Source organism: Lonchura striata, chromosome 2 (assembly GCF_046129695.1).
Source record: "Lonchura striata isolate bLonStr1 chromosome 2, bLonStr1.mat, whole genome shotgun sequence".
Lineage (NCBI taxonomy): Eukaryota > Metazoa > Chordata > Aves > Passeriformes > Estrildidae > Lonchura > Lonchura striata.
The window spans coordinates 105908896-105934244 of NC_134604.1; the positions used below are offsets into that span (position 1 = coordinate 105908896).

The 25349-nt window shown below is 35.3% G+C and overlaps 1 protein-coding gene across 3 annotated transcripts in view; it reads left to right on the top strand.

The window, feature by feature from the left end:
• Window positions 1–25349, top strand: part of IL1RAPL1 (interleukin 1 receptor accessory protein like 1) — a 669103-nt gene that overhangs the window by 584878 nt on the left and 58876 nt on the right. For 2 of the 3 annotated variants that reach the window (XM_021552988.3, XM_077781655.1), the window contains one exon: window positions 1592–1672. The exons of the other annotated variant lie outside the window; for it this stretch is intronic. In XM_021552988.3, coding sequence (XP_021408663.1) covers window positions 1592–1672 — 81 coding nt within the window. The remainder of the gene's footprint in view (window positions 1–1591; window positions 1673–25349) is intronic. 3 annotated transcript variants of the gene reach the window in all.

Here is a 25349-nt window from a genome sequence, read left to right on the forward strand (position 1 = left end):
TACTTTATCAAATTATATAAAGCAACAGTTATTATTGCTGCAAACTTCATTTATACACATAAAGGAGGTTAATACTTTTTTCCATTATGAGCTCATAACTGAGAGAAGATGTGGTTGTAGATTAGAGTTTCTGATGATGGCCACATTTATGACAACTGACTCCAACTTTTGCCTTTGAAGAACTTTATAGTGTATATTCCAAATACAGTATGAGACCTGGCCTAAAGCATAAAGCAAAAGGAAAGATAAAGAAAAAAATGAGTTATTCTGAGAAAAAAAAACTGGAAAATATTTCTAAGATTTAACATGTTCAAGATATAGATAATCTAGTTTATCATTGGTTGCATTACACAATTAATATAAATTTAAAATTTTTAACAGGAGGATGAGTTGCTTCTCCAAAGCACAAAAAAAAAAAGGAGCAGATAGCTTGGCTTTGATACCATTTCAGTCAACTTGAATGATGCCAAGAAAACTGCTGGTCATTTTTTCAGGTTTACTAACATTCTCTTTTTCTCTGTTACTGGTGGAATTTGAGTCTCAGAACTGTAACAGACTGTTTTTCTCTCCTATTTTTGATTCAAAAGCTATTGTATAGCTGCCACTACTTAGCGACCTTTTCCTCCTGGCGTGCAAAGCCTCTCTTGCAATGTCTCTTGCTTTATTGCCCTGTGAAGTAATATCAGCCAAAACAGTGGGAATGCAAACCTCTCCATGCTACCAGAGAGTACCCACAGGATACTGACAATCTATTTTAAAATGTTTATAATTGTTCACAATTGCAGTTCCTCCAGCATCTGCATGGATTCATTTCAGAAGAATACCATGTGCCCTTTCCTGAACTAAATTAGTTTAAGTTTAAGAAGTCTTAATTAATTTTATAAAAGAGAATATGCTATATCCATTACTGGACTACACCATGCCACTAGGCAACCTGGCAACTAATGTATCCATAACTATCCGTACCTTTCATTCTTCTCGTAAGAATTAGAAAATTTTAAAAAGGAAAGAATAATTGCCTCCTGTAATCCACCATTCTTGCCAATGTTTTTGGATGTTTCTAAAGATCTGAATCTATTATACTTTTAAATGGCTACATTTCCATCCTTTCCTCAGAAGAATATTGCCCATCTCAGAAGAAATGCTAATTTCTTTTTTCTTTCAAAACTCATATGTGTTCTCATGTAGCCTTTTAAACTGATGGCTTTCTTGCTTTTATGAAGTGCCCTTGTGTCTCCTATGTATCAATATCACCTTTAACTGGTTTCCATAAGAGATGCTATATCTATAGTTAATGTTCTGTTCAAGTACAAATTTACCAGCCTCCATACAATTATACTGTGTTTTATGCTCAAATCAAAGCCAAATAATGGAGAGTGAATTCAATAATCAGAAAGAGCATTGGGAAGGACTGCAACTTATAAACATATTTTGGTTTCCTATTGCATACAACTTGCTGTCAAGAGTCACACTTATCTACTTTGGCTTTTGATCTAAAATGAAAAGCTGTATTTGTGCCCCTGAATGGTTTAATCATACTGACAATTGAAAGATAGATACAACATACACAATCCTAATGTTTTCCTTCCAGTGTGGGGAATTCTGAGATTTAAGAAGCCGAAAATCACTTTCATACTGGAGTTTATAAACAGAAATCAGAAGCTTGGAGGCAGTGAGTATGTCTACCTTAACAAATAATTTGGTGTAATATCAGCAGTCTAATAGACTGAGCTGGTTTATGTCAAGGCCTGAATTTTGCATCTTTTTACATTTTAGAGTTTTGCTTCAGAGTAGATTCAGGCCCATCCCTGTGACTGCATGCCACCTCCATGTGTGTGGCTCAGAGCTGCCCACAGGGACCAGATCTGGTGCACACATGGGGTTCTCTTTGAAAGGAAGTAATTCAAGCCTCCTCTGTAAACTTTGTCTGAACGTGGCAAATAGAGAAAATATCCTGTAGAACTGTGCTGCAGCTCTGAACAGTTTGATGAAATGCACAGGAAGAACTTCTTAATGGGCTGTAGATTCATTGTTTCTTAGTACAGTTCCAATTGTATTTATTCACTCTACAGAAAATAACTGAGTACAAGAAGATTTAAATGCTAGGGGGAGAGGAGACTTTCACAAGCTTTAAGACCATGGTCAAGAAAGAATCTATATGCCCTAACATACACTGCAATATTTTCTTAATTGCAGGACAAGCATGGTTTCTGCTTTAGTTTTGACCTCTGTAGCCCTGTATTTGTCCTCCATGAAACCTAGTACTGGGCTAGAGAGAACTTTGAACTGACCTAGTGTGATCAGTCTCAACCCCAGTCAATAATGGTAACCTTTAAAACAGAAGTTTTAAAAATGTGTGTGAAGAGTGCCAGTTGCCAGTGAAAGACTCACTGTTATTGCAGTTTTTTGTCAGTCTGGAACTTATCAGAAGTGCCAAAATTTGAAAGCATATATATACATAAATATATTTGTATTTATTTATATGTATATATTTGGCATCCTGAACTCTGTACTGACTGAGTAGCCCTTTACTGTGAAGGCAGTCAAACTGTTTTCTTAGTGCTTGTGTTTTAACTAAGGTTCCAGAACTGATTTATTTTCCAGCATATTTTAGTTCGTGTCTCAAAAAAAAAAAACAAAAAAAAAAAAAAAAAAAAAAAAAAACAAAAAAAAAAACACGACCCAAAAAAGCTTTCTAGCTAAGTGTGCAGAACCTGCTCCATGGAGAGATAACTGATGGTGAGTTTTGAAGTCTCACTAAAACTGAATGTAAGCAGCAGTCATATTTTTATAAGGGGGCAAGTATTACTGCAATATAAACAGAAGAATCAGCTTCAAATTCCAACTCCTGACTAAGAGGAAATTGTGGCTTTTGCATTGAACTGGTAAGGTAGATAGGGAAGGATTTACTAGCCTTTATGACCATTCTTTCTACAATTGCAAGGCCACAGGTCTCCCTAACCCATCCCACAAAGCTCCCTGTGGAACTGGAATGGCACTTGATGCATATGCAGTGCTGTCTGCACTGAGCCACAGGCACCATCTCCTGCCACCGTGGAGTGGCCAAATGCTGAAAAAAGCAAAGTACAAACGGTTGTGCACTGATACTTTCATCAGCATGTAATACCCAGGTCCTTCTATATTTGATTTAACACTCCTCTGAAGTCAGACATCAAATGAACTAAGGTCAAGTACTGATCATACAGCAGAAATGTAAGACATGAATGTGAAAAAGAGCAAAGTGTCATTTAAGTCATGGAAGTGGTTTAGCTAGTGATTCAAGAAAGATAATTTCATTTAAGGAGGCACATGCTTAAGAGTTTCAACTGTTTCTAAGCATGAACCATCAAACACAGTAACAGAAAAACTGTTGCAATAATCCCTTATATTAAGATATATTTTAGCTGAAATGCTTTTATCCTAAAAATTTTGTATGTAATAGTTAAAGTCTTTGCTGATATAGTCATAGAGAAATGAAAAGGACAAATGTTTTTTTAAAATCTCAAATGGAAAGCAAAAGCTACTTCAGCCTAGATCTACAACGCTTCAATTCCTTTTAATTTATCCCAATTAGCAGGATTTGCATTTTGTGATTTATTTGTATAGAAACTTTTGTAACTGATCCTGGATTGAAACAACAGAACCATGGGTCTGAAATCTGAAATGCAACCAATAAAATGGAACATCCTAAGACTTAGTAAGATCAGGAATAAGGAAATCTCAAATAAATAGAAAGACTGTACTAAATCCAGGAAAAATATTCTCATTGGTAATGCAGGGGAACAATAGTAAAGTCGCCCTTTGAGCTGTAGGAGATAAATAGAAGAAAAATCTTGAATGGTCCAAAATGTTTCCTCTATCTATAATGTAACAATACAATTTTAATAAAAGAAGACAAAAAAGCAGGGCACTGTGAAGAACTGTAATTATTATGATTTCATTTGTAATACAAAAAGTTAAAATAACAAGTTTTTGAGAAAACCTGGTAGTTGCATTGGATGTCATCATCAACCTCTCTGCATTTTATCTGGATAGAGAAGAATTCAGGGGAGGACAGAGCAAAAAAAATTGAACACTTTGCTTTTTCCATGCTACCTTGCTTTTGGAAACACATCTTGCAACAACCTCTCTTTAAAATCAGGGAGTTTCTAGGTACCTTCATAAGGAAAATGTCCAAATATTTCCTCTGAAAAAGATATTTGCTTAAATATGCACTGGATGAATGTAATTATTAGACAAAACATAAGTCAGCTTTCTGTCAATGCTTAAGTTGTGATAAACAAGCAGTGCTTCTCAATAGGCTTCTCAAAATGCTGAACACTGTGATTTCTTCCATAAGTTTCTTCAGACTACCCTGGTCATGAACCCAGTTTGTCTTCCAGGGAAAATCAAACAATATATTCCACATGGAGTTTGTTTAGATAAAAGCAGGTTAAAAAAGGAGAATGTACAAGTATGCATTTCCCTGATTTTTGTGACAAGATACATGGTATATAAAGGTTCAGAAATGAATATTCAATATTATCTTATACTTAAGTTCTGATGCTGTACCCACTACCTATATTTCTCAACACTTACACAGCTTAATAGTTTTACTCAGTATCTTCTCATAAAATAGAAAATCTCTCCTTCTATTTATTTCCTCAGATATTACAATTCTGTTACTGATATTGAATCTACAGATTAAGATATCTACCTCTGGATGTCTAGACGTGAGCCAGGCTTTTTGCTATTGTTGTCAATGCAGATGCAGAAAACATAGTAGACTCCAATACATTTTTCATCTCATTGTTAATTAGACACCAGGACAAATTAGTCATACCTACTGCCTTTTTCATGACTTATTAAAAAAATTTAGATTACCAGTGTTCCTTTTTCTCTGAAAGGTGAAATGTGCCATGGGAGAATATTTATTCTGCACGGCCATTTTGGGGGCACACTAGAAGCTTACCCACAATGGCACATTTCATGCTTAGCATTTTTAGCCATTTTCCCATCAATATATTCTTCTGGGATATTCAGTGAGGCCTTTGGTAATTATGCTCAGATGTAAAGAAAACTAAAAAATCCTGTTTCATGGCTGAATGGCTTGAGAAAATCTTAAAAAATTTACTTAAAGATGAATTCACTCCTAGTAGTTATGCTAACAAATCTGAAACTCTTATAAGAGTGTCAATGTACATAAGGTTCAGTGCTTGCTTTCAGATACCGAAAATGTACTTAAAGGCTTGTTGGACAGACCATCTGAGTCATGGTGACCTGTATGGTTTCTTCACACTCCAAAACATGTCTTTTACCCACCTAAAAGCATCTTTGGAAAAATCTCTTGCAGACAGAAGTACATTCCCTGTTAGCAGCAAAATTGTACCCAGGGAGGGGATGCTGTGCACCATCTCCCCTCTCTCAAGGGCAGATGAAGATACAACTTTCCTGCTCTTCTGTGTATTGATCCTTATGAAAGAAGGCATAGATATAAGGGATACATTCCAATTATTTGAGCATGTTCATGTGTTTTTAGCTGTTCTTCATCTAAGACTTAATTATTTGAGAGAGAGAGACATTACAAAGGAAAAGATGCATCTGACAAAACAGTCTATTACTGAAAAAAACTCTATTTCACTAGTGCTTATCATGACATCAATAATGTTCTGAGGCAATGACAGGCAAAAATCAACCAGTTAACAGAAATCTAATCCACAGAAATGTAACTTAACAGCACTGACAAAGTATGCCTAATATGAAACATAAAAGACAACTTTTCCTTTTCTTCTTCATTGGTGGAACTGTGACAGCAACTCATGCAGAGAATTTATAATTTTGTTTTTTTGAGAGAACTAGTTTGAAGAACATCTAATAAGGTTAAAAAGGACAACATATTCAAAATAATTATTGTTAACCCCTGGATTTTATTTTCTCTTTTATTATATAATTTCTCATGGATTTAAATACAGGGAGGTTGGGTCCCTTTTTGTCACTAGTATTTCACATGTAGTATGTGTTCAATTGTGATATTTTTGTTTTTATCTGATAATGACAAGCATTTTGGTTACAATATTGAACTTTGTTCTCTTGTGCTTATGTAGAGATCTGAAAATAGATATCTGAATAAATGTATTAACTTAAAATTCAGCTTCATAAAGCAGTAAGCTATTGATTCAGTATCTGCAGCTAGGTCTCCTTTACAGATAGCACAAACACCTCATTTTTCTTTAATATACAGTTCTTTGTTATGGAAATAAGTCACAGGCTCCCAAATTCTACACTTTATAATATACTTTGCTCATTTGACCCTCCATTTTTTGCAGAATATCACTGATGAAAAAATGTTAATGAATCTTATATTGACCTATTTCTTATTTCCTCTAAACAAGTACACACATTTTATACTCTCATATAAAGGAGATTTTGAGTTTTCCATGTGCTTTTCTATATGTTTTTCTGCTTAAATTGATTAAAAACTTATTTTTGATTGGGTACATCAGTGACAAGCATTGTATTTAAATCCACTGTGCGTGGAAGCTGTGTACTTTTATTTTTGTCCCTCTGTAAATCCATCCATACCAAAACAATGCAATGCAAAAGTGTAGCCATCTTTTTTGACCAATTCAGTTCATGGAATCATAGAGTTAGAGAATACTTTGGATTTGAAGGGACCTTTAAAGGTCATCTTGTCAAACCCCCCTGCAATGAGCAAAGACATCCCCGGCTCGATCAGGCTGCTCAGAGCTCTGCACAAACTGGCTTTCAGTGTTTCCAGAGCTGGACCATCTTTCACCTCTCTGGGCAATCTGCCCCAGTGTTTCACCACCCTCATTGTAAAAAATTTCCTCTTTGTATCCTGGGAGCTTGTTCTCTGCTGTTCTAATATCTGGTTTGATCGAAATATTGATTTTCTCTCTGTGAGCGAACACTAACTTGCTACAGGATCACCACAGTTATTCCTTTACACTGTATTCAGCTACTGACAGAGAAGCATAGGCAGAACAACATATTGTATTTCCCTGCCCTTTTTTGAGCAGATATTTTTTGGTCTGTTCTATTTAGCAAACTGGGAAGGAGGATACAGAGCAACAGCCCTGAACTTTGACCAAGAGCATTATAACAGCTCTTCAGCTGTGATTTTTTTATAATGAAATGTACAGAAATATGCACATAATGGGCAAATAACTAACCCAAATGGACCCCTTTTTTCCATTCCAATAAACTTATGTAAATTAAAATGGATTTAACAGAAGTAAACAGCATATTCTCCTATGAAACCCTTGTAAATGGGAGCAGAAATAGCCCAAATTTTCTACTGTTTAATGTCAGCAGTTCCCCATAATTTGTTGCAACACTTAGGTGATTTTCAAGACACACAAGTTCAAACTTAAATATCCCCAGATACATGTCCTAAGACATATTTCGACTAAATTTTTACAAGGAGAACTTCTTTCCTCACTGAATCTGTACTTTAGTAAAATAGAAATAATAGCAAAATATTTATTTAAGGAATGGTGAACACCATAAAGTGTCAAGTAAGTTCAACAAAATTTTTCATTTCATTCTCTCTTTTTTTTTTTAATCAATGTTTTCCATACTTAAAACTTACTAAAAGAAAATGCCTTTTCATTATAAGAATTCACAAAATTATTTGTAGTCCTAACACTAAATAGAGATGCTTATTTTATTTTTTTTATTTTAGGGCACTAAGAAAATTAAGAACTAAAATGAAGCTTCATAATGAAAAATGTCTAAGTGAACACTTAAATGATATTTGAACACTCATTTTAAAAAGAAGTTACATGTTCTGGGGTCTGAAATAGTTTAGTTATCACCCAGTACTTTGGATGTTCTTCCTCATTATTGTTCACTACAGAGGTGCTCTCATTGGTTTCATTACTTGGGCAATTACTGGCACTGACTGTAAATTACTCAACAAACACTGATAAAATGGAAAAAAATTTGATTCAGTGTGCACTCTAGCTAATATGCAGAGCTAAAAATTAGTAACAGGACTTTAAATTCCCTTCTTCATATTTCATTCTGTCACCTTCATTATCTTGAGGTGATAAAGAATGAGCTTTTGAGAATAATGTAAATCATTTTATATGCAGGCTGAAGTGAAATTTTCAGTTCTCTTAGGACATTTTCATTGCATAATACACTGATATGAGAAGAGAAAAAAAAATGCCAACAAATTGATTGAATTAAATTTTTCACCAACATCTTTCTTTTATCTTTCAACAAAAAAGAAAAAAAGTGTCACAAAGATCCATCTCATGTTGCATTACAAGGACATCAGAAATACTGTTTTGGCTGCTCAGCACTGAGGTCAAACTCTAACTTTCAACTTGCTCATCATTAACATTTTGACATTCACTTAGCCCGTCTGTTCAGAGAAAGATGAATTCATTAGAGATAGGTAAATAATAAAGAAAAAGTTATTTTCTCTCTAAATTAATATAATGGCACACTTTCATGATGAATTTTCTAAATAATTTTCAGCTTATACTTTCCTCTCTGTGAGTTCAATTATCTCTGTCATAAAAAAGAGCTTTTTCACAGACAACCTTTAGCCATTTTTCATGGCCTAATTTAACTATAGATCTGTTAACATATTTCAAAGATGGTGATAGATTGCCTTTTAACCTATTAGAAATTTTCAGATTAGATATTATAATATTCATAGATATAACCTTAAAAATTAGGAAGAAAAACTGTGAAAACATAAATATGGCTTTAACCTTGAAACCTGACTGGGTTTCAGATATGAAGCTGTCATCTCCTACCAGTTCTTTGTCCTTTTAAGTTCTGTGATGTCTCGAATTGACTTAGGCATGTGAAGGCCAGATTCTTCTGAGACTTTGGTTTGATTTTTTGTTGTAGCTGATTTTATGGCCAGTTCCCTCAGGTCTTTCAGATAGTTTTTTTCCCCCCACTATTTGCTTTTCCACTAAAATTATGCTTTTCATTTGATTTGAAAACAAGATGGAATTTGGTTACTTTATTACCTTGTTGATTTTACTTTGTCAATTCTGCTCTCAAAAGTTAGTGTGTATTAACAAAATAAATAATAGCATATTTACATGATTCACTGAATTTCCTTTTGAGTACTTGAATAATAACATCATCATAGGGGAACTGAGATTATTCTGTGATGGAAAAGATTCTCTGAATTCAAAAAATATAGCTAAGTTGTGTGCTAGAATTTCACAGAGAAGTCTTCTATAGACACCTAAAGAGAAAGATCTGTACATCAGGTCTAATAGCCAAGTCTTTTTCCAGGTGACTCATGCTCGTGAGTCAATGACAATCCTCTTTTCACCTGTGGGCCGTTTTCTCAGAGCACAGGAAAAAAGTTTTATAAAGTGATAAAAAAGAAAAGAAGCCTATGAAGGCTTCTATTGAGCTAAGACTTTTGTTAGTTAAAAATGTATTTTACGATTTATCAAGGAAAGCAAGTTAATTTTACCTGCTTGATGTGGACACTGTGTCAAAGTCCATCCTACTTGTCTCATGAGATTGGCTTTCACTGTGGCACTTGCTTCAGTGTTTGGGGACAGAATTCTTTGCTGAATTAACCTCTCTGGTGTCTTTTTCCTTTCTTGGAAAGTCTTACTGTGGTATCAATACAAGGCTGCAGGTATCTGGGGTGTAAAGACCAGTAGCAGTTACCTGAACTCACTCAGCTGGCAAATAGGAACACAAAGCAGCAGCAGCAGCACCTCCTGCAGATAAGAGCTGCAAAACTTGCAGACATTCCCTAATTCAGTCATAATACAGACAGAAAAATGAGGTACCAAGCTGCCAAAAAGAGTGTAGCTTCCTTGTGACCATCCTTGCTGAATATCAGGATTTGTGGAGGGTGGCCCTGTCCCCCTGACCTCACGGCCAAGAAACTCAGCACCAGCCAAAGCAGCCCGTTGTGGCCAGTGGTTCTGTGAGCAGGCTGCCAATTACCTGACTTCCTTCTGTGATTGAAGAATATCATTGCACCAATGGACAATATTATATGTGATTAAGGGTCTAAGTTAAATCCATTAAGGTAATGGGCTAGAGTTCAAGATGACAACCTGAAGTATGTCCTTCATTCAGGATTCGTGAAAAAAATTTCATTTTACTCTGTGAATGTCTTCCAGTGAGGTACAGACACAGTTGTGGTATGTTTCTGCTGTGTTTTTAAAAAAATATATACTCAGGATGTGCAATTTTTTCCCATTTAATGTTTCTGGGAGTCACTGGTTTCAGAGTACTACATTGGTGAAATCCAAGTATGTTTACGAGTCAAGCATATCTTGATTTGATTTCCCAAAGTTATGCATCCCCACTGCCTACTACTGTGTTCCATTTTAATTTGAAGGTCCTTACCAAAAAACTTCCTCTCCTATCTCTTGCTCTGATCACATCACTTGTTCTCAATCCCATTATTGACTGTTTTTCTAATTTCTGTAATGGCAAAACTATTAATTATTGATGACAAAGCCCTGTACAATTGCACTGATATCTCTATTTCTAGTTTCTTTTCATCTGCACATATTTCTTTTCCCTTTATTTTTTCTTCTCTTGACTTGACTTATCTTCCTGTCACATTTTCATCCCCCAGCTAAATCAGTCCTTCTTTGTCTGCTGTTCTTTTCCAGTATTCACAGACCACTCCCAAGCTTCTTTCAGCCAATAATTTCTTGTTGTCCTGAATAACCATTCCATCCAGTACTGCCTAATGTCTGGAGTTGGCTGTCACTGGCAGCTCTGTAATAAAATGCCTTGGAATATATTTGTACAACATTGTCTAACTAACCAAGCACAGTACAGAGCTATTTCAACTTAGAATAAGTGCATATAAACATCTTGATCTGATGTGAATATCAAGTCAAGGCTCAAGATCATAGGATAAACAAGAGAAACTAATTACAGTCATTCTGAATTATGCTTCTATTACATGTTTTCATCTTGATTACATTCCCAGAATTCACATCTGAAAATTTTTGACAGAGCTTTTTATCAGACCACAGCATCTGACACCTTGAAATCTGGGTAAAGCCAGTGTTTAGCCTGTAGATCTATCCCTGTAGAGCAGTTTTAGTAAAATCTATTTAAGCACTTATATACATAGCCTGAATACCCAAAGCACCCACATATAAGAACACCTAATGGTGTTCCTTATCCTGAACTGCAGAGTGCTCAGCACTTTAGAAAATCAATGCCCTAAGTGGCTCACAGCTAAAATTTAGGAATCTTCTTTAAGGTCCCATTTTTGTGTTCTTATCTACCAGGCTTAAAGCAGACCTTTAATGGAAAGTTGCACCTATTATCTCAGCTCAACAGTCTGAAAGCTGACAAGGTGAGACATGCTTGTATCTCTGAATAAATTGCAACATATTTACTTTTAGGAAGGTTTAGTTGTCAATATCATTCTCTCCTGAAGTGATGTGTCATTTATAAGGAGTTTGATATGAGGGGAAGGGTGGTTTGTGGCTTGCTTAAATACAGATTTAAGAAACATTAAAAAAATCTAAATCTTTAACTATTGTCTTTTATGCCTGCTTCTGCAATGGCTGAAATAGAACCAAAGTGTGTTTGCAGATTCCTGCATTGAACTCTCACACCACCACTGTCACAAATCACATTGCTTTTCAACAATGGGTCACTTCTAGCACTCAAGAATGGAAAGTTGCTTGAAATGAAATATTGCTGGGAATTCACAACAATTTATCTGCTGCCTTTAATATGCTCTTGGGTGACAACTCTCTTTTTTGGCATTTTACAATGTCTTGCTTATTTTTCTTTGCAGTATGACAGTAAAAGGGAAGAATAGCTTTTTTCAAAAGATTTATTTTAACAGTATAGAGTGTTTGCACTAAAAATTCAGCTGACGTGCAAGATTTTGGAGTACCTATACATCCTACATTTGGCATCTGCATAACTTATTTATTTATTTATTTATTTGATACAAAACGTGTGATGAGATTGTTACTGTTTCTAATGGAGACTTACAAAGATAGAGAAAGGGAAGGGGAAGCTCAAGAGCTCATCTCTTGATGTAGAACATTTCTTTTCCCCCAGCTTCAGTCAACCCAGGATAGTGCCTATATGATTTGACTGTGATATGCTTAAATATACATAATGTATTGTTAAAAGGAATAAGAACTTATTAAAAAAAAAAAACAGACTATTTTCTTCTTTTTTGGTCATAGTAACTATAAATTCAAAACTTTGCTTTTCAAATTAAATAAAATAGTTTTAGTTGGCTACAAATTCTTTTTATCTATTCTCTCTTAAAATATAGGTCCAGCTGAGGGCTTTACATATCACTGAAGCAAAAATCCCTGTCCTGACTAAACTTTAAAAACATGCAATGCTTTCTTCTTCTTCCTGCTGAGAGATTTTAATCTGAGTGTTATTTTCTTCTTAAATTACAATATTGATTTATACCCCATGGGATATGAAACAAACACCTTGAGCATGATGGAGGAAATACCATAAACTTTCACTGTATCATTATGGGAGTTCTTAAATGAGTTCAGACAAAGAAATTCTCATGCACAGAATTCACATATAAAGATGTGGGTTTGTTGCCTTGCTGGGAATTGAAAGGAATCTAAGAATAAAGGTTACAAAGTATAAAGAGTTCTGACTGATCAAGGACTGATGACTAAAATGAACCAGCTTTTCTCAGTGTTACTGGCTTACTAAAAATGAAATAATTAGGACTGAAAACTAATAACTATTAGGAAGTTTGTCAGCTCCTTTTCCAAAAGCAAAGTTGAAATACCCACTTGGAGAATGTGGCCAAACCCCCAATCCTAATTTTCTCAGAATTTAGGCCTTTTCAGCTCCCGGATATTTGTTCAGAGTTATTTCTATTATGATTTTGCTACAAAAGATGTGTCATGGACTTAATATACTGTACCTTGTACAACCAGATGTTGAGCAAATTCTAATTTAAGATGTATGCTCACAGAAATAATGCATCTGTTTCTACTTAAACAATGTGCTGCTGTAAAATGTTAAAAGGCTGGACACCACTGGCTGATTGGAAGTAAAGAACAAATCTGGTTTTCTTTGCTTCCACATATATCTTTGCTTTTCGTTTTTTTAGCTGCCCTGACACACAAGCTTTTACCATCTTATTTTCTTCCCCTACTGTCTGGTTGATGGGGAAAATAAGGGCTTGGTGAGCACCTGATGTTCAGCCAAGGTCAACCCACCACAGTCCCTTTTGGTGCCCAACATGGGGCATGAGGAATTTGAGATAAGGATAGTAACTGAGAGAGGTAACAGGCAAAACATGCACTGAGCAATGCTAGAGAGCAGAATGAGGAGTGAGGAATTCTTCCCTCAGGGGGAAGAGTGGCAGAAACATGCAATGAACTGACCATAGTCCCCTTTTGCAGTTCTTCTGTGCTGTTGCAAGGAGGAGGCAGAGAAATCAGGAGTGAAATTGAGCCTGGCAAGAAGGAGGGAATGTATTATATAGTTTGGCTTTCCTTCTACTTAGTCTACTCTGATTTTATTGTTGATGAGTTAATTTCTCCAAACCAAGCCTGATTTGCCCATGATGGTACCTGGTGAGTGATCTCCCCACCCTTATCTCAACCCATGAACCTTTTGTTATATTTTCTCTTTCCTGTCCAGCTGAGGTGGGGAGTGACAGAGTGACTTTGGTGGAGACCTGGAGTCCAGCCAGGCTCAGCCTACCACAATCAGTCAAAAGTTCAGACACGTTGCTGGTGGTGTCACCATTTCTCACTCAGGGAATAGCCTTGGCTGGAGGAAGGGCATTTCCCAGAGGAAAAGTGCAGCTGTTAGAGCACGTGTTACAAGGTCTGCATGAGCTGACCTGGGCTAGCCCAAGAACTGGTGTCAGCATTAGTAACTGCATTCAGGGTTCAAGACCTCAAATGCAGACTGCCAACATGCCCATGACACATTTAGGACAAGAGCTGCCATTCCTACACAGCTGAGTCACACTAATGCCTCCTCCTCTTCGGAATTGACACTATATTCCTGGATTTTATGGTGCAGGCATACCTGTTGCTTTGGGAACAGGGGAAGGCATCTCTTAGTAAGCTTGCTCTCCTCAGTTAATGTAACAGAATGGTGTAAAATGCATTATTTTGGCTTCTATTAAGGATCTTTTATTAGGTCTCACCAGTAAATATGTTGAAAAATGAAAACATATTCAGTTTCTATAACAGAATAAAAACAATAATGAAGTGATAGATAAATATTTTGCAGGAGAAAATATATTAAATATATATTCCAAGTAACAGAAGTCTGTGATAGACAGAGAAAGAAGAAAGAATTTCATATCAGGGTGGCCTCAACACAACCATATTTTTATCAGTGAACAAGTTGAAAGAAACCAAGCATCTCAAAAGGGAAAAGCAGTTTTGTTTGAAGCATAAACAGGATTTCTGACCCTCTATAAGTTAATTAAAGTTCAAGGAAAATGAGCCATAAATGGAATAAATTACTTTATTTATTCTTAAATGAGAGGCATATCTGCTCACAGAAATGGTGTGATGAGACTGGTACAATTTTGTCAGGGCTTTTGATCTTCAAAAGGAGGTCGTGCCCTTGCCTGTGTGCAGCTTGCAGTGCCAGTTCTGCAGTAGAGAGAAGATGATGGTCATTTCATGAAAGTAAATTTCAATTTCTCCAATACGTAAAATTTTAACAGAATCTGGGAGCAAGCATTTCATAAATAAGAACACATGAATTAATTCACTTACTCACTTATCTGTCTGCTGCCCTTCTAAAATATTTATTGCTTGAATGAGGTGTCTGGGTGAGCTGCATATCAAAGTTATGGGGCATTACAGGTCTCATAACATCTTCCTGCCTTTGATGGCTCAATAGCTGCCTCTGCAGGGCAGGATGTGAGCTGAGAAAAGGACAGAAAAGCCGCTGACTCACTGTCATGGTTTAACCTCGGCCAGCAGCTAAACCCGAGGCAGCTGCTGCTCACTCCCCACCAGAGAGACCAGGGAAAGAATCAGAAGCATAAAAGCTGGAAAACTCATGGGTTGAGATAAAGACAGTTTAATATGGAAAGCACAAGCTGCATGTTCAAGCAAAGCAAAACAAGGAATTAATTCAGTGTTTCCTGTGGATGAGCAGGTGTTCAGCCATCCCAGGAGAGCAGGGCCCCATCACAGGTAATGGTGACCTGGGAGGACAAGTCCCATCCCTCCAGACTTCCTCCCCTTGCTCCTTCTTCCCCCACTGTATGCCCTGGTCCATGATGCCACCCGGTCTGGAATATCCCTGTGCTCAGCTGGGGTCTCCTGTCCCAGCTGTGTCTCCCCCCAGCCTCCCTGGCACACCAGGCTCCTCACCAGTGTGGCAGCAGGAAAAGCAGAAAAGGCCTTGGCTCTGTGTAAGCCCTGCTCAGCAATAACAAAAACATCTCTGTATGATCAGCCCTGGGCTCAACACAGATCCAATACACAGCCCCTTACCAGCCGCTGGAAAGAAAATTAACGCCACCCAATGCAAAACAGGCACACTCACTGCACTTCATTTATAATTAAATGACAATGGCATATTATCACACCACCAGCACATTCAGATGAAGTAGGTTGTGATAAAGAAAATGGATCTCTCTGTCAGCTGTGCAGGAAATGAGCAGGTGAGAGCTTTCCTTCCTAAAAACAGGAGGCAAAGGAAAGCTTTTTTAGGTCTAACCTTTGCCAAATAATCTCTCACCGCAGATTTGAAATTGTGGTGATATGGGAAGCTGCTGGATCTGATTCCTACTTAGTGACTTGTGACTTTGGATGTTGAAGGGTAGGGAATAGGCTGTCCCAGTGCTTATGCACTGCCAACAGAAATGTGGCCGTCTTCCTGCCTAGCCAACACAGTAAAAGTAATAATGATGAAATGGTGCTACCCAGTTTTCCCTTGCTATGTTGGGAAAACAAGAAAAAACATATTTTATATTTTTTTTAATATATAAATGGCTGAATTCCTATATAGCCTATTTTATGACTAAGAAAAATTATACAGGCTTTTAAGCAAACACTGGAAAATGCCTGAGGCAGATCAAAATCCTCACAATTTGTTTAATGTGAGCTACCTAATTCTAGCTTGCCAAACAGTTGACATTGTTGCATCTTAATACAAAAATGGATGACAAATTTCCCAACTTTCTGTGTCCACAATGCCCAGAACTGGGAAATATTTTTAACTTTTTAACCCATTCTTAAGATTAGTAATAATTCACTGTAGGCATAATGGAAGTGGAAAAAGGGGAGAAGATGCTTTGGAAATTTTTCTTTCTAAATGTTGTATAGAAATCTTGCCTTCTGAAGGAGGAATATGCCATTTTGCAAGGATCAGTAACAATCTATTGAGACAAACCAGTTTTTTAGTATGACTGGAAACACATAGAAAACACGTCTCTAGTTCTTTCATTTCCATCTCTTAGTTAAAAGCTACTGCGAATTCTTGAGTCTCTTGTTTAGTGAAACTTTTAATCTTAACCTGAAGGTACAGGTGTTGCAAATGCTAAGGAAAGGGTGCTGCATTATGACTGTTGTCTCTATGTGCTGACAACATGAGAGAATTAAATCTGACCACCTAAACCATTTCTTTTGGTCTCTTCATGAATTACTCCTGATTAAAATCTTTAGAGTTTTCTCTCCAGTGCTTTTGCTCCTAAATTCTTTACTGTTGCATCTGAAATCTATAAAGATCTTGAAGGATAGACACATAATCCAGTCTTTGTGCAAAATATTTTATAAAATGAATTATATGTTGTGACTTTATGTTTCAGAGAATTCTGTTTAATTTAACACATTCATATGTAATGTGCTTCTTCTTTTCCTCTTAATTTGAATCCCCATATTTTTAAGATTTTATTATCCTTCTTGATGACTAGGATAATTTTATCTCTTCCATCTTCTTTATTTAAAAATAAAATTATATAAATCCCAATGAAAAAATTACTTTTCCCCTCAAAAATATTAGCAGTCAAAATATATAAAACTTCAGAAGTTTGAAAGCATAAAGTAATAAAGACCAAAAGGAAGACCAAGGAAGCATGAAGGGATGAGAACAAAACTACTCAGAACATCCCTGATTCATCATGATAAATTTCCTATTCTGAACATTTGTTCACTTGAAACACCTGTGCCCAGTCTCACATCTCGAAAATCAAATAAATTAGTACAAGAAACCAAATTTTATATGTGGAAAACTTAAAAAAATGTCTTTGTGTGTATTAGACACACACAAAAAAAAAATTAAAAACCCACCCAAAGCCAAAACAAACAAAACTGAAAGAAACCCCTTGTAATCTCCATCAAAATAAAAGGAATAAGCATCCCAGAAACACAGAGACGGAAAATGTGTGTGTGGTTTTTTACATGGTCTTTGGCTCATCTCTACAGCTGATTTCAGCAAAATTTTTTTGTCCTTTTTTTGGCTTGTCATTTTGTGGAGTTTTTTTCCTACTGGTCCAAAACCAACAAAAGTAAAACCTAAGAGATAACTGAGACAATTATTGTTTATGTGTGTTTTTGTGGACACATATATAAACCAGAAGTAGAAAATAAGAAAGGTGAAAAAATTTATGTACAGTATGTGGAGAGACATTTTTTCCTTTGGTGGATTTTAGTGATTTTCTTAGTGGATGAAACAGAGAATTCTAAATTAATCAAAGCACAGAAAATTTTCTTGCTGGAGATGAGTAAAGTGATGTGTGGTCAGTGACACATAGGTAAACAACTGAGCATCAGATTTTTCTTATTACAATAGTTTGAAATGAGTGTTGTTTATAGTTAGATTAACAGCAGCAGTACTGAGGATCTTTGGTTCTAAATTATGTATGCATTTGTTAGAACTCAGTAAGCTGTGCATAATAAATGGTTTGTCAACATCCTAAGAATTGACCTGATACTTGTCTGGTCTTATATCTTCTCTCTGTCACTCTTACTAGACAACCCATAACACAAATGCAAATACAACACGGTTTCAAATAATAGTATTTGTCTCATTGATTCTCATCTGAAAAAGATGTCCATTCTGAAAAAGAAAATACTGATCATTTTAAAGATATGCAGTTATTAGCTTTGTGGAACCTCAATCCCATTAAGAGCTTGCTTAGCTCCGGTAATTGTAATTCATAACAGCAAAAAATAAAATTGCTGGTAAAGACTCCTGACATATGTTTAGATACATATGAGAATTAATGATGATTTATAAGGTATAGATCATAAAAATAAACATTTTCCTACATAGAATAGACAAATATTGCACTTTGAGCTGGACTTATGATGTAGTCAATTCCTAAATTTGATTTTCATCTTTTAATCTACACTGACTTAATCTCTCACATCTTGTAAAAGAAATAATAATGCTTCAAAGATCAAGCCAGAGAATATGAGAGTAGAAACCTAGAAGACTGAGGTCAAATATGAAGAATTATTAGTTCAGCTAATTAATCAGGTTCAACTCAATTTAATTATGCAGAATAAGCAATGTAAAGAATACAATATCTGTAAATAACTGGAGTAGGAAGTGAGGAAGAAGAAAGCTATTCTTTTTCAGGAACAGAATCTGTTTTTATAAAGCCAGTGGTGATTAAAATATTACCTCTTGATGTTTTTAGTTCTTTTGAGGCTGACAGTGTTGATATGTGTTTTGTTATAAGTGGCCCTACCTTGAAGATGCTCACATTGGAGCAGAGCTCGGGTCCTTGAGGGCATGGTCTCTCCACTGGGAATCCAGCTTCAAGTTCTACTTTCAGCAGTCATGGTGGTCTATCACTGACATTAATAATACACTTTATATCTGTAGTCTCACTTGCATTATATTTTATAAACTTATGCTTGAAAAGATCTAAAAGTTTTAATGTCAGTATGTTATTTTTAGGCAATTTCCTTTTTCTATTTCTGTACTGGTCATGGGAAAATAAGTAAGCATCTGTGAGATATTAAACTCTGCTCTTTGGTGCACTCTAATGCTACACTTAAGTCATCTTACAATCATCTTATATTCTTTTTGGCTTGAATGTGGTAGTAAGATGTTAACAATGAGAAAGGCAGCAGATATAGCTACCTATTATACCATAAGAAGAGACAATTAGAAAATGGGTATGAGATGAAGTACCTACTTAGAAAGCTGTAATTTTGACTGGTAATTAAACTCAAGTGTTTCATTTTTCCAGTCGGCTCATCAGTGACTCTAGAAAATAAATAACCTGAAATGGAAATCTGTTAGCTGAAACAATAGTAATTAATTACATTTTTCAAGCGACAATATATTCTCAAAGCCTGTTTCTGGGTAACCTCTTAAGCAATATATACTACAATGTACAGGTGGCAAACTAAGGATAATAAGGAAAAAGATAGCTTAATCTCAATATTCATGAAGCTTCAAGCCTGGCTTACAGTCTAAGATATTTTTCTTAGGAAACAGAGAATTCAGAAACTTTTCCTGTAGTGTGACTTGGCTAATAGTTACCACCTTTGCACATGTGAATATAATGCAATATTCTAAGGGTTTGCTGCAGCGTTGTTGCTGTTAATTACATATACAGAGAAATTGGTGATAAAAAGGACCCAGTAGGTCAGAAAGTAATATTTCTTTGCAATGAGAGAATTCTCCCAAGAGAACACCCTCTTATGTTTTTTCTCTATATTGGATTTAAGGCTTGAAGTGTTGGGAATTCCCCTTTTGTTCTGGGAAATTAATCAATCCTACTTTTCCTGTTTTTTTCAGACTAGTTTTTCCTCTGATTAATTTCCTTCAGTTGCCTCAAGTTATTGTGTTTACTCCCTGCATGACTATCAATCCCTTCTCAGTTTTTGTTTAGCTACTCTACACATATTAAAATTTTAATCTATTCTTGTATGTCAATCCCTTCAGACCTCTTGTATGTTTCAGTATTTTTCTCCATAATCCTCCTGTTCTGCATACTCATTCCATTTATCAATCATCCACAGTGAATGTTGAATTTAAAGCCTCTATTATCAACCCATAGATTTTATAGAGTGAAGTAAAGACATCTTCCAAAAAAGAACTAAGTTTTGAAATTTTTGAGGTAAAATACCAATCTGTTCTTTCCTCCCTGCAGAAAAGGTGCAAAGCTGCACTTTTAACTACTACCTCAAGTTGTTTGTGTGTTGTGATAATGGCCTTAAAAGATGAACTCAAATGGAGCTTTCCATGATGAGCTGAAAAGCAGACAAGAGATATGTCACAGCCAGCGTGGAAGATAAACAAGCATGCTGCCAGCAGCACCTCCCAGGACAGGGCACAGAGACAGCTGCGATAAAAATTACAGATTTTTACCTTCAATAAAGCTCCACAATAATTTGGATTAATTTGTTCTGGGATATGGATGAGTTTCTTGTCTGCAGCAGCGTTAGGTTTACTTAGCTATATCAAGTTGGTTACCACAGCTCCCCAGCTGTCCAGGAAAACCAGGCAAAAGTTTTCTGCTTAGGTAAGAGTTCAATATCATCCCTCTATACTAGACCACCACTCAGGCTCCAAAGTAGATTTTTTGATGTTTTCAGTAAGCCAGTATGCAGAATACAGGACCCAATGTGAGAGTGTTCACAGTGCCCTGAGCAAACACTAGATAAGGTTGGGAGTGAGAAACAATACCTCTTATTAAACTACCAGAATTATCAATAAAACAAACAAACAAACACAAAACCATGATAAAACATAGAGTATCTTAGGCATTATTCATGGAACACCAGCATTTTATACCATATGAACATAATTTTTTCTGCCTTTGCCATTGGAGATTCCTGTCTTGTCCTAACTTCCCCAAATGGTCCCTCCCATAAAGATCAGATAGGTTGCATCACTTGAGAATCCATCAACAGCTTTATGCATGAGAATTATATACATTTATCAAAGAAATGTCTGTATTACTATCCTATACCTCTTTAAAAATTTATTGGCTTGTTATAGACAAAAGCTCACCCATGATTCCCATATCAAGAATAGTATGGCTTCAAATTTTCAATTCCCTGAAATTAAAAATTTTAGCAGCATAACAGAATAATAGAATCATTTAGGTAGGAAATTACAGAAACCAAGATGATATCAAGCTGTTCCTAAGCATCAGAGAATATCCTTTTACCTTAAATTGCCTCCTAAAATTTCAATTATTAAAAGAAAAAAATCATATGTCTGTTAATTAGGCTGCTTTTATAGCTAAAAACCAGTACTAGAACATCATTCATACTTAAAGTAGACAAAGTTATGAAATTGGTTGTATGGAAAAGTCCCTAGTGTTTCATGCAGATAAGTGTCGTAAAAAGATGAACGATGGGAAAGCAGAGTTTGTCTGACACCTGTTTTAAATCAGTGGCCTCTGGATAGAATCCAGCTGACATGAGACAGATTTTCAACACAGGATTCCTAAAGATTTGGTGAGTCCAATGCACCAAGATGACACAATTTTTGTGGCACTCAGTGACTGGCAATAATCATACTGACACATGCAGAAGCAGTGTTCCCATCCTTGCAAGCTGTCTGAAGAGCAAAAATAGGATGGCATAAGCAACAAGACTCAAATCCAAGAATAATAAATCATATTTATAAATAATTCAGTGGACAAGAATATTTCTCTGAATTTCTAAACCAAAACTTTAGTAGTAGATTATTAGTCCAAATTTCCTACAAGATTTCAAAAAATGAGGCATGTTAAAACATCTTAACAGATTTGCAGTGTTGGATTTCCTGTTTATTTGTTTATGTATTTCTTTGTATTTTGTTAGTGCCCTGGAATAATTGCACTGGGCAATGGGCAAGTACATTATAGAGATATTGCCATTTGCCAGGAAAGCTTGGATTGTAGTATAAAACAAGAAGCACACACAGGGAGCTTTGTCACTGAGCTGTCTCTTTCCAAGCATAGCTCTCAGGATATGTCACAGATCTGTGAGTAAAAACAGAAAATAAAAAGGCACAGAAGGTACAAGGTTGTGTGATTGTAAGAGTATATGAGGAGCTCTGATGAAGAAAACACTTAAACATATTATTAGCCACCGGTTTATGACATTAACATTTTTTGATGAGAATTGTAGCAAAAACTATGAAAGTATAAGATTCTAAAGTAAAAAATTAATAAAATTCCCTAAAGCAGTTATTAACCTAATGAGGTAATTGAACTTTTAGTTTAGCCAACTATTGCTTAATCAGTACCTATATTTACATGAAAATGTAAATATACTTAAAATATTCTAATTATCTGAAATGTCACTGTACAAAATCAGTGTTTCATTCCTCCTTCATTCTTGTTTGAAAGTTTGAAACTCTAAAGACAAAATATTTGCCAGTATTCTTTAGCTATCCCTTTACATATGTTAATACCATGCTACTATGGCCATAGGAATTTCAGATGTCATTTAGCAGAGCATCTCAATTAAGAATTCACATAACACACAGTGTTCTTTCACACCTCACAAAGTACAAAATGTTGTATCCCTCATAAGGCACTACTTGCTCAAAGGAACTTCCCCTGACAAATAAGAAAAAATTAATTACATTATGCATATAATTATTTTGAAAAATTATAGAATAATATCACTCAAATGACAGAAAAGGAACAAACTATGAACATGTCTATGTAAGTACACAGCCACAACTACATCTTGAAATTTCCTCTTAATAAAATATTAATAGTTTGCACATAATAACTGACAGCTTCACTTAAAATCTTCATTCAAAATTATTTATAACTTTGCTATGGGAAGTTAATTGGTAAAGTAATGTAAATTCCTGTTTTTAAATTGCCATATGATCAAAATCCAAACCCATAGAAAACTGCCATAAGAATATATTAGTATTGAGTCCCACTGATTTACTATGGTCATTTGAACGTTTTTTTAACTGTATGCTATTTACAGACTTTGTTAGACTTCAGTAACATATAGAAGAAAAATAAGGCTTTGATGTTTTAGGTGAATAATTTATTTTCTGCTTTTAGTGTCTTCAAACTATTACCTAGGAAAATCGGATTAAAAAAATCAAATTGGATTAGAAGGCAGTCTTTGGCAAACATTGAAGTTGAGGAAGTTCATGTTGTGATGAGAGGAAAGGAGATAATTTTTCTTTTTCTGTCAGATGAAAAGAAGATATTTAGTTTCTCCTATGATTTCTTTTGGGCATCTAGGCAGTACATTAGAACAAATTCACTTGGAAACTGGAACAGGATTAAAGCTTTTTTAAAACTGAGAACTGATATAAAGTGGTTTTTGTTTGGATTTTCTGAGCCTGATAATTATCACTGAAAATAAAATAAAATAACTGGAAACTTAACTTTCACCTTTATTTTCATAGTTCTGGGAGTTTTTAAAAAGTATTGTCCTTGTGTTTGTTGAAGAGGAAAAGTCCATAGGTTAGCAATCTAGCTGCACAGAAGGGTGGGGAGGAAGGAATTTTCTTGAACCTTAGTTTCTTGCAGGCAGGCTGCTTACTGAAGAACAGAGTCCTGCCAAAATGACACAGATTCATTATGCTAATTTTGTACAAACATTAACGGTCTCAGATAACAAAAAATCAAGACTAAAGTAAGATCGCACGTATGTAACCAATTTTGTTTGCTAAAATAAGTATTTGTTCATGTATGTAACAGACATTGTGAGAGAAGAGGAAAAAAATCCCATTTCTGATGTATGGAAAAGGAATCAGATAGAAATCTATATGACCACATAAAATCATGCAAAATTTGCTACACTTCATTTTGAGCTGCCTGGCCATTTCCAAAGTCAATAGTAGCAAAAAAACCTCAGTGGTTTTGGATGCTGGTTTAGCCTAAATTAACATGAAAAATTTGCAAGTCTTTTTTCTGTTTTTCCACAATTATAAAACTGGATGAAAAGAATTAAAATCAGTTATAATGAAAAATTGCACACCACAAAAGCAAATGACAGATTTACTACCTCAAATCAGAGGAAGTGTTTTAAAGGGAAATTTATATTCCTTCATTAAAATTTTCTTGAGAAAGTTTTGGTGCTCACATAAAATAAAACATAAAATCTTGTACAGATCATCACAAAATCACTATGACTTTAATAAAGAATTTTTGCACTATTAATTTTGTCATTATTTTTCCTATTTGAATATTTTTAATTCTATAATGGTTAAATAGTTGGCTTTGTTTCTAAGAAAGTTTTCATATTTTTTAGTTTTTATTCTAAAATTAGCCTTTTGAAACCTTCTACGTTGAGCAAGTATTCTCAGCATACTACAGATTTTTATTTTAAAGGATTTGCTTTTTCTAAATGTTACACCTTATGATCTATTCTCTCTTCAGCAATTCAGGGGCCTATGTTGTAGCAGTGCAATCACATCCTTCAGATCTTGCAGTTTCTTTTTGAATGTTCTTAAATTTTTTGTCTTCTCAGCTCAAGAACTGCTTTGGACTCTGACCACTATTTGTCATTTTTTGTGAAAATCCATCTCTGGGTGCCATAGAATAGAAAAGAAGGCTTAGGTCTTGCCTAATTTAAAGACAAAGTAGATGGGCAATGACTGAACAGACAGGTTAGACACAAAAATTATAATAAATTTTCTTTCCTGATGCTCTTAAAAAGGTTCATATCCAGACAATATGCTACTCTAGTATTTTTAAAATTCCTGTCAGTTCATTTATAATTCTATCAACCCATCTGGTTGGAGTTGGTGGATGCTCTCTAAGGAGGAGTATTGAGGAGGAATTTGAAAGGAAAGGGAAGGGATGGAACACATGTTGCATTAGCATCTGTGTGAAAAAAAATTAACTGAGAGTTGTCCAGACAAAGTTAAAGATTAAATTTGAGGTGCAATTGGAAAAATGCCAAACATAAATCATCAGTGGAATATTAGAGTGGTGCAAGGAGTTGTGGTTTTCTCCTTTTCCTACAGTATGTTTTCGAAAAACTTTTAGGATGGTACGTAGAAGAGGCTAGAGAAAGTCAGCCACTCTTGGGATGCAGATATTCCTCTGGTAGAAAGAACAAGGAGCCTTGATTTAGCACCTAAATAAAGCAGCTAGTGGCAGCAAAATGTAAAGAAAATAATGATCTGACCTTTGCAGTTGCCATGACTTTTCAGCCCAGGAAGAACAGAGAAGGGATTGTCACAATTGCTGCTCCTCCTAAGCTGTTGACTCAGTCAAAAGGCTCAAACTAGCTATTAAGATTAAATTGGCAGGAAAATGCAAGAATACAATGGTGATATATTGCTGGAGTTTGTATGTTTTTTTTCTTAGTTTTGAACTTTACACATACTGAAAATTCTTATAAACCTTTGAAAGTGGTGTTTGCAAATGGCATACTATCACAAACTTCTTTTAAATTATTTTCTCCCTTGCTTTACAATAAAGATTGAAAAAGCTATTCCTGTAATTTTCTCTT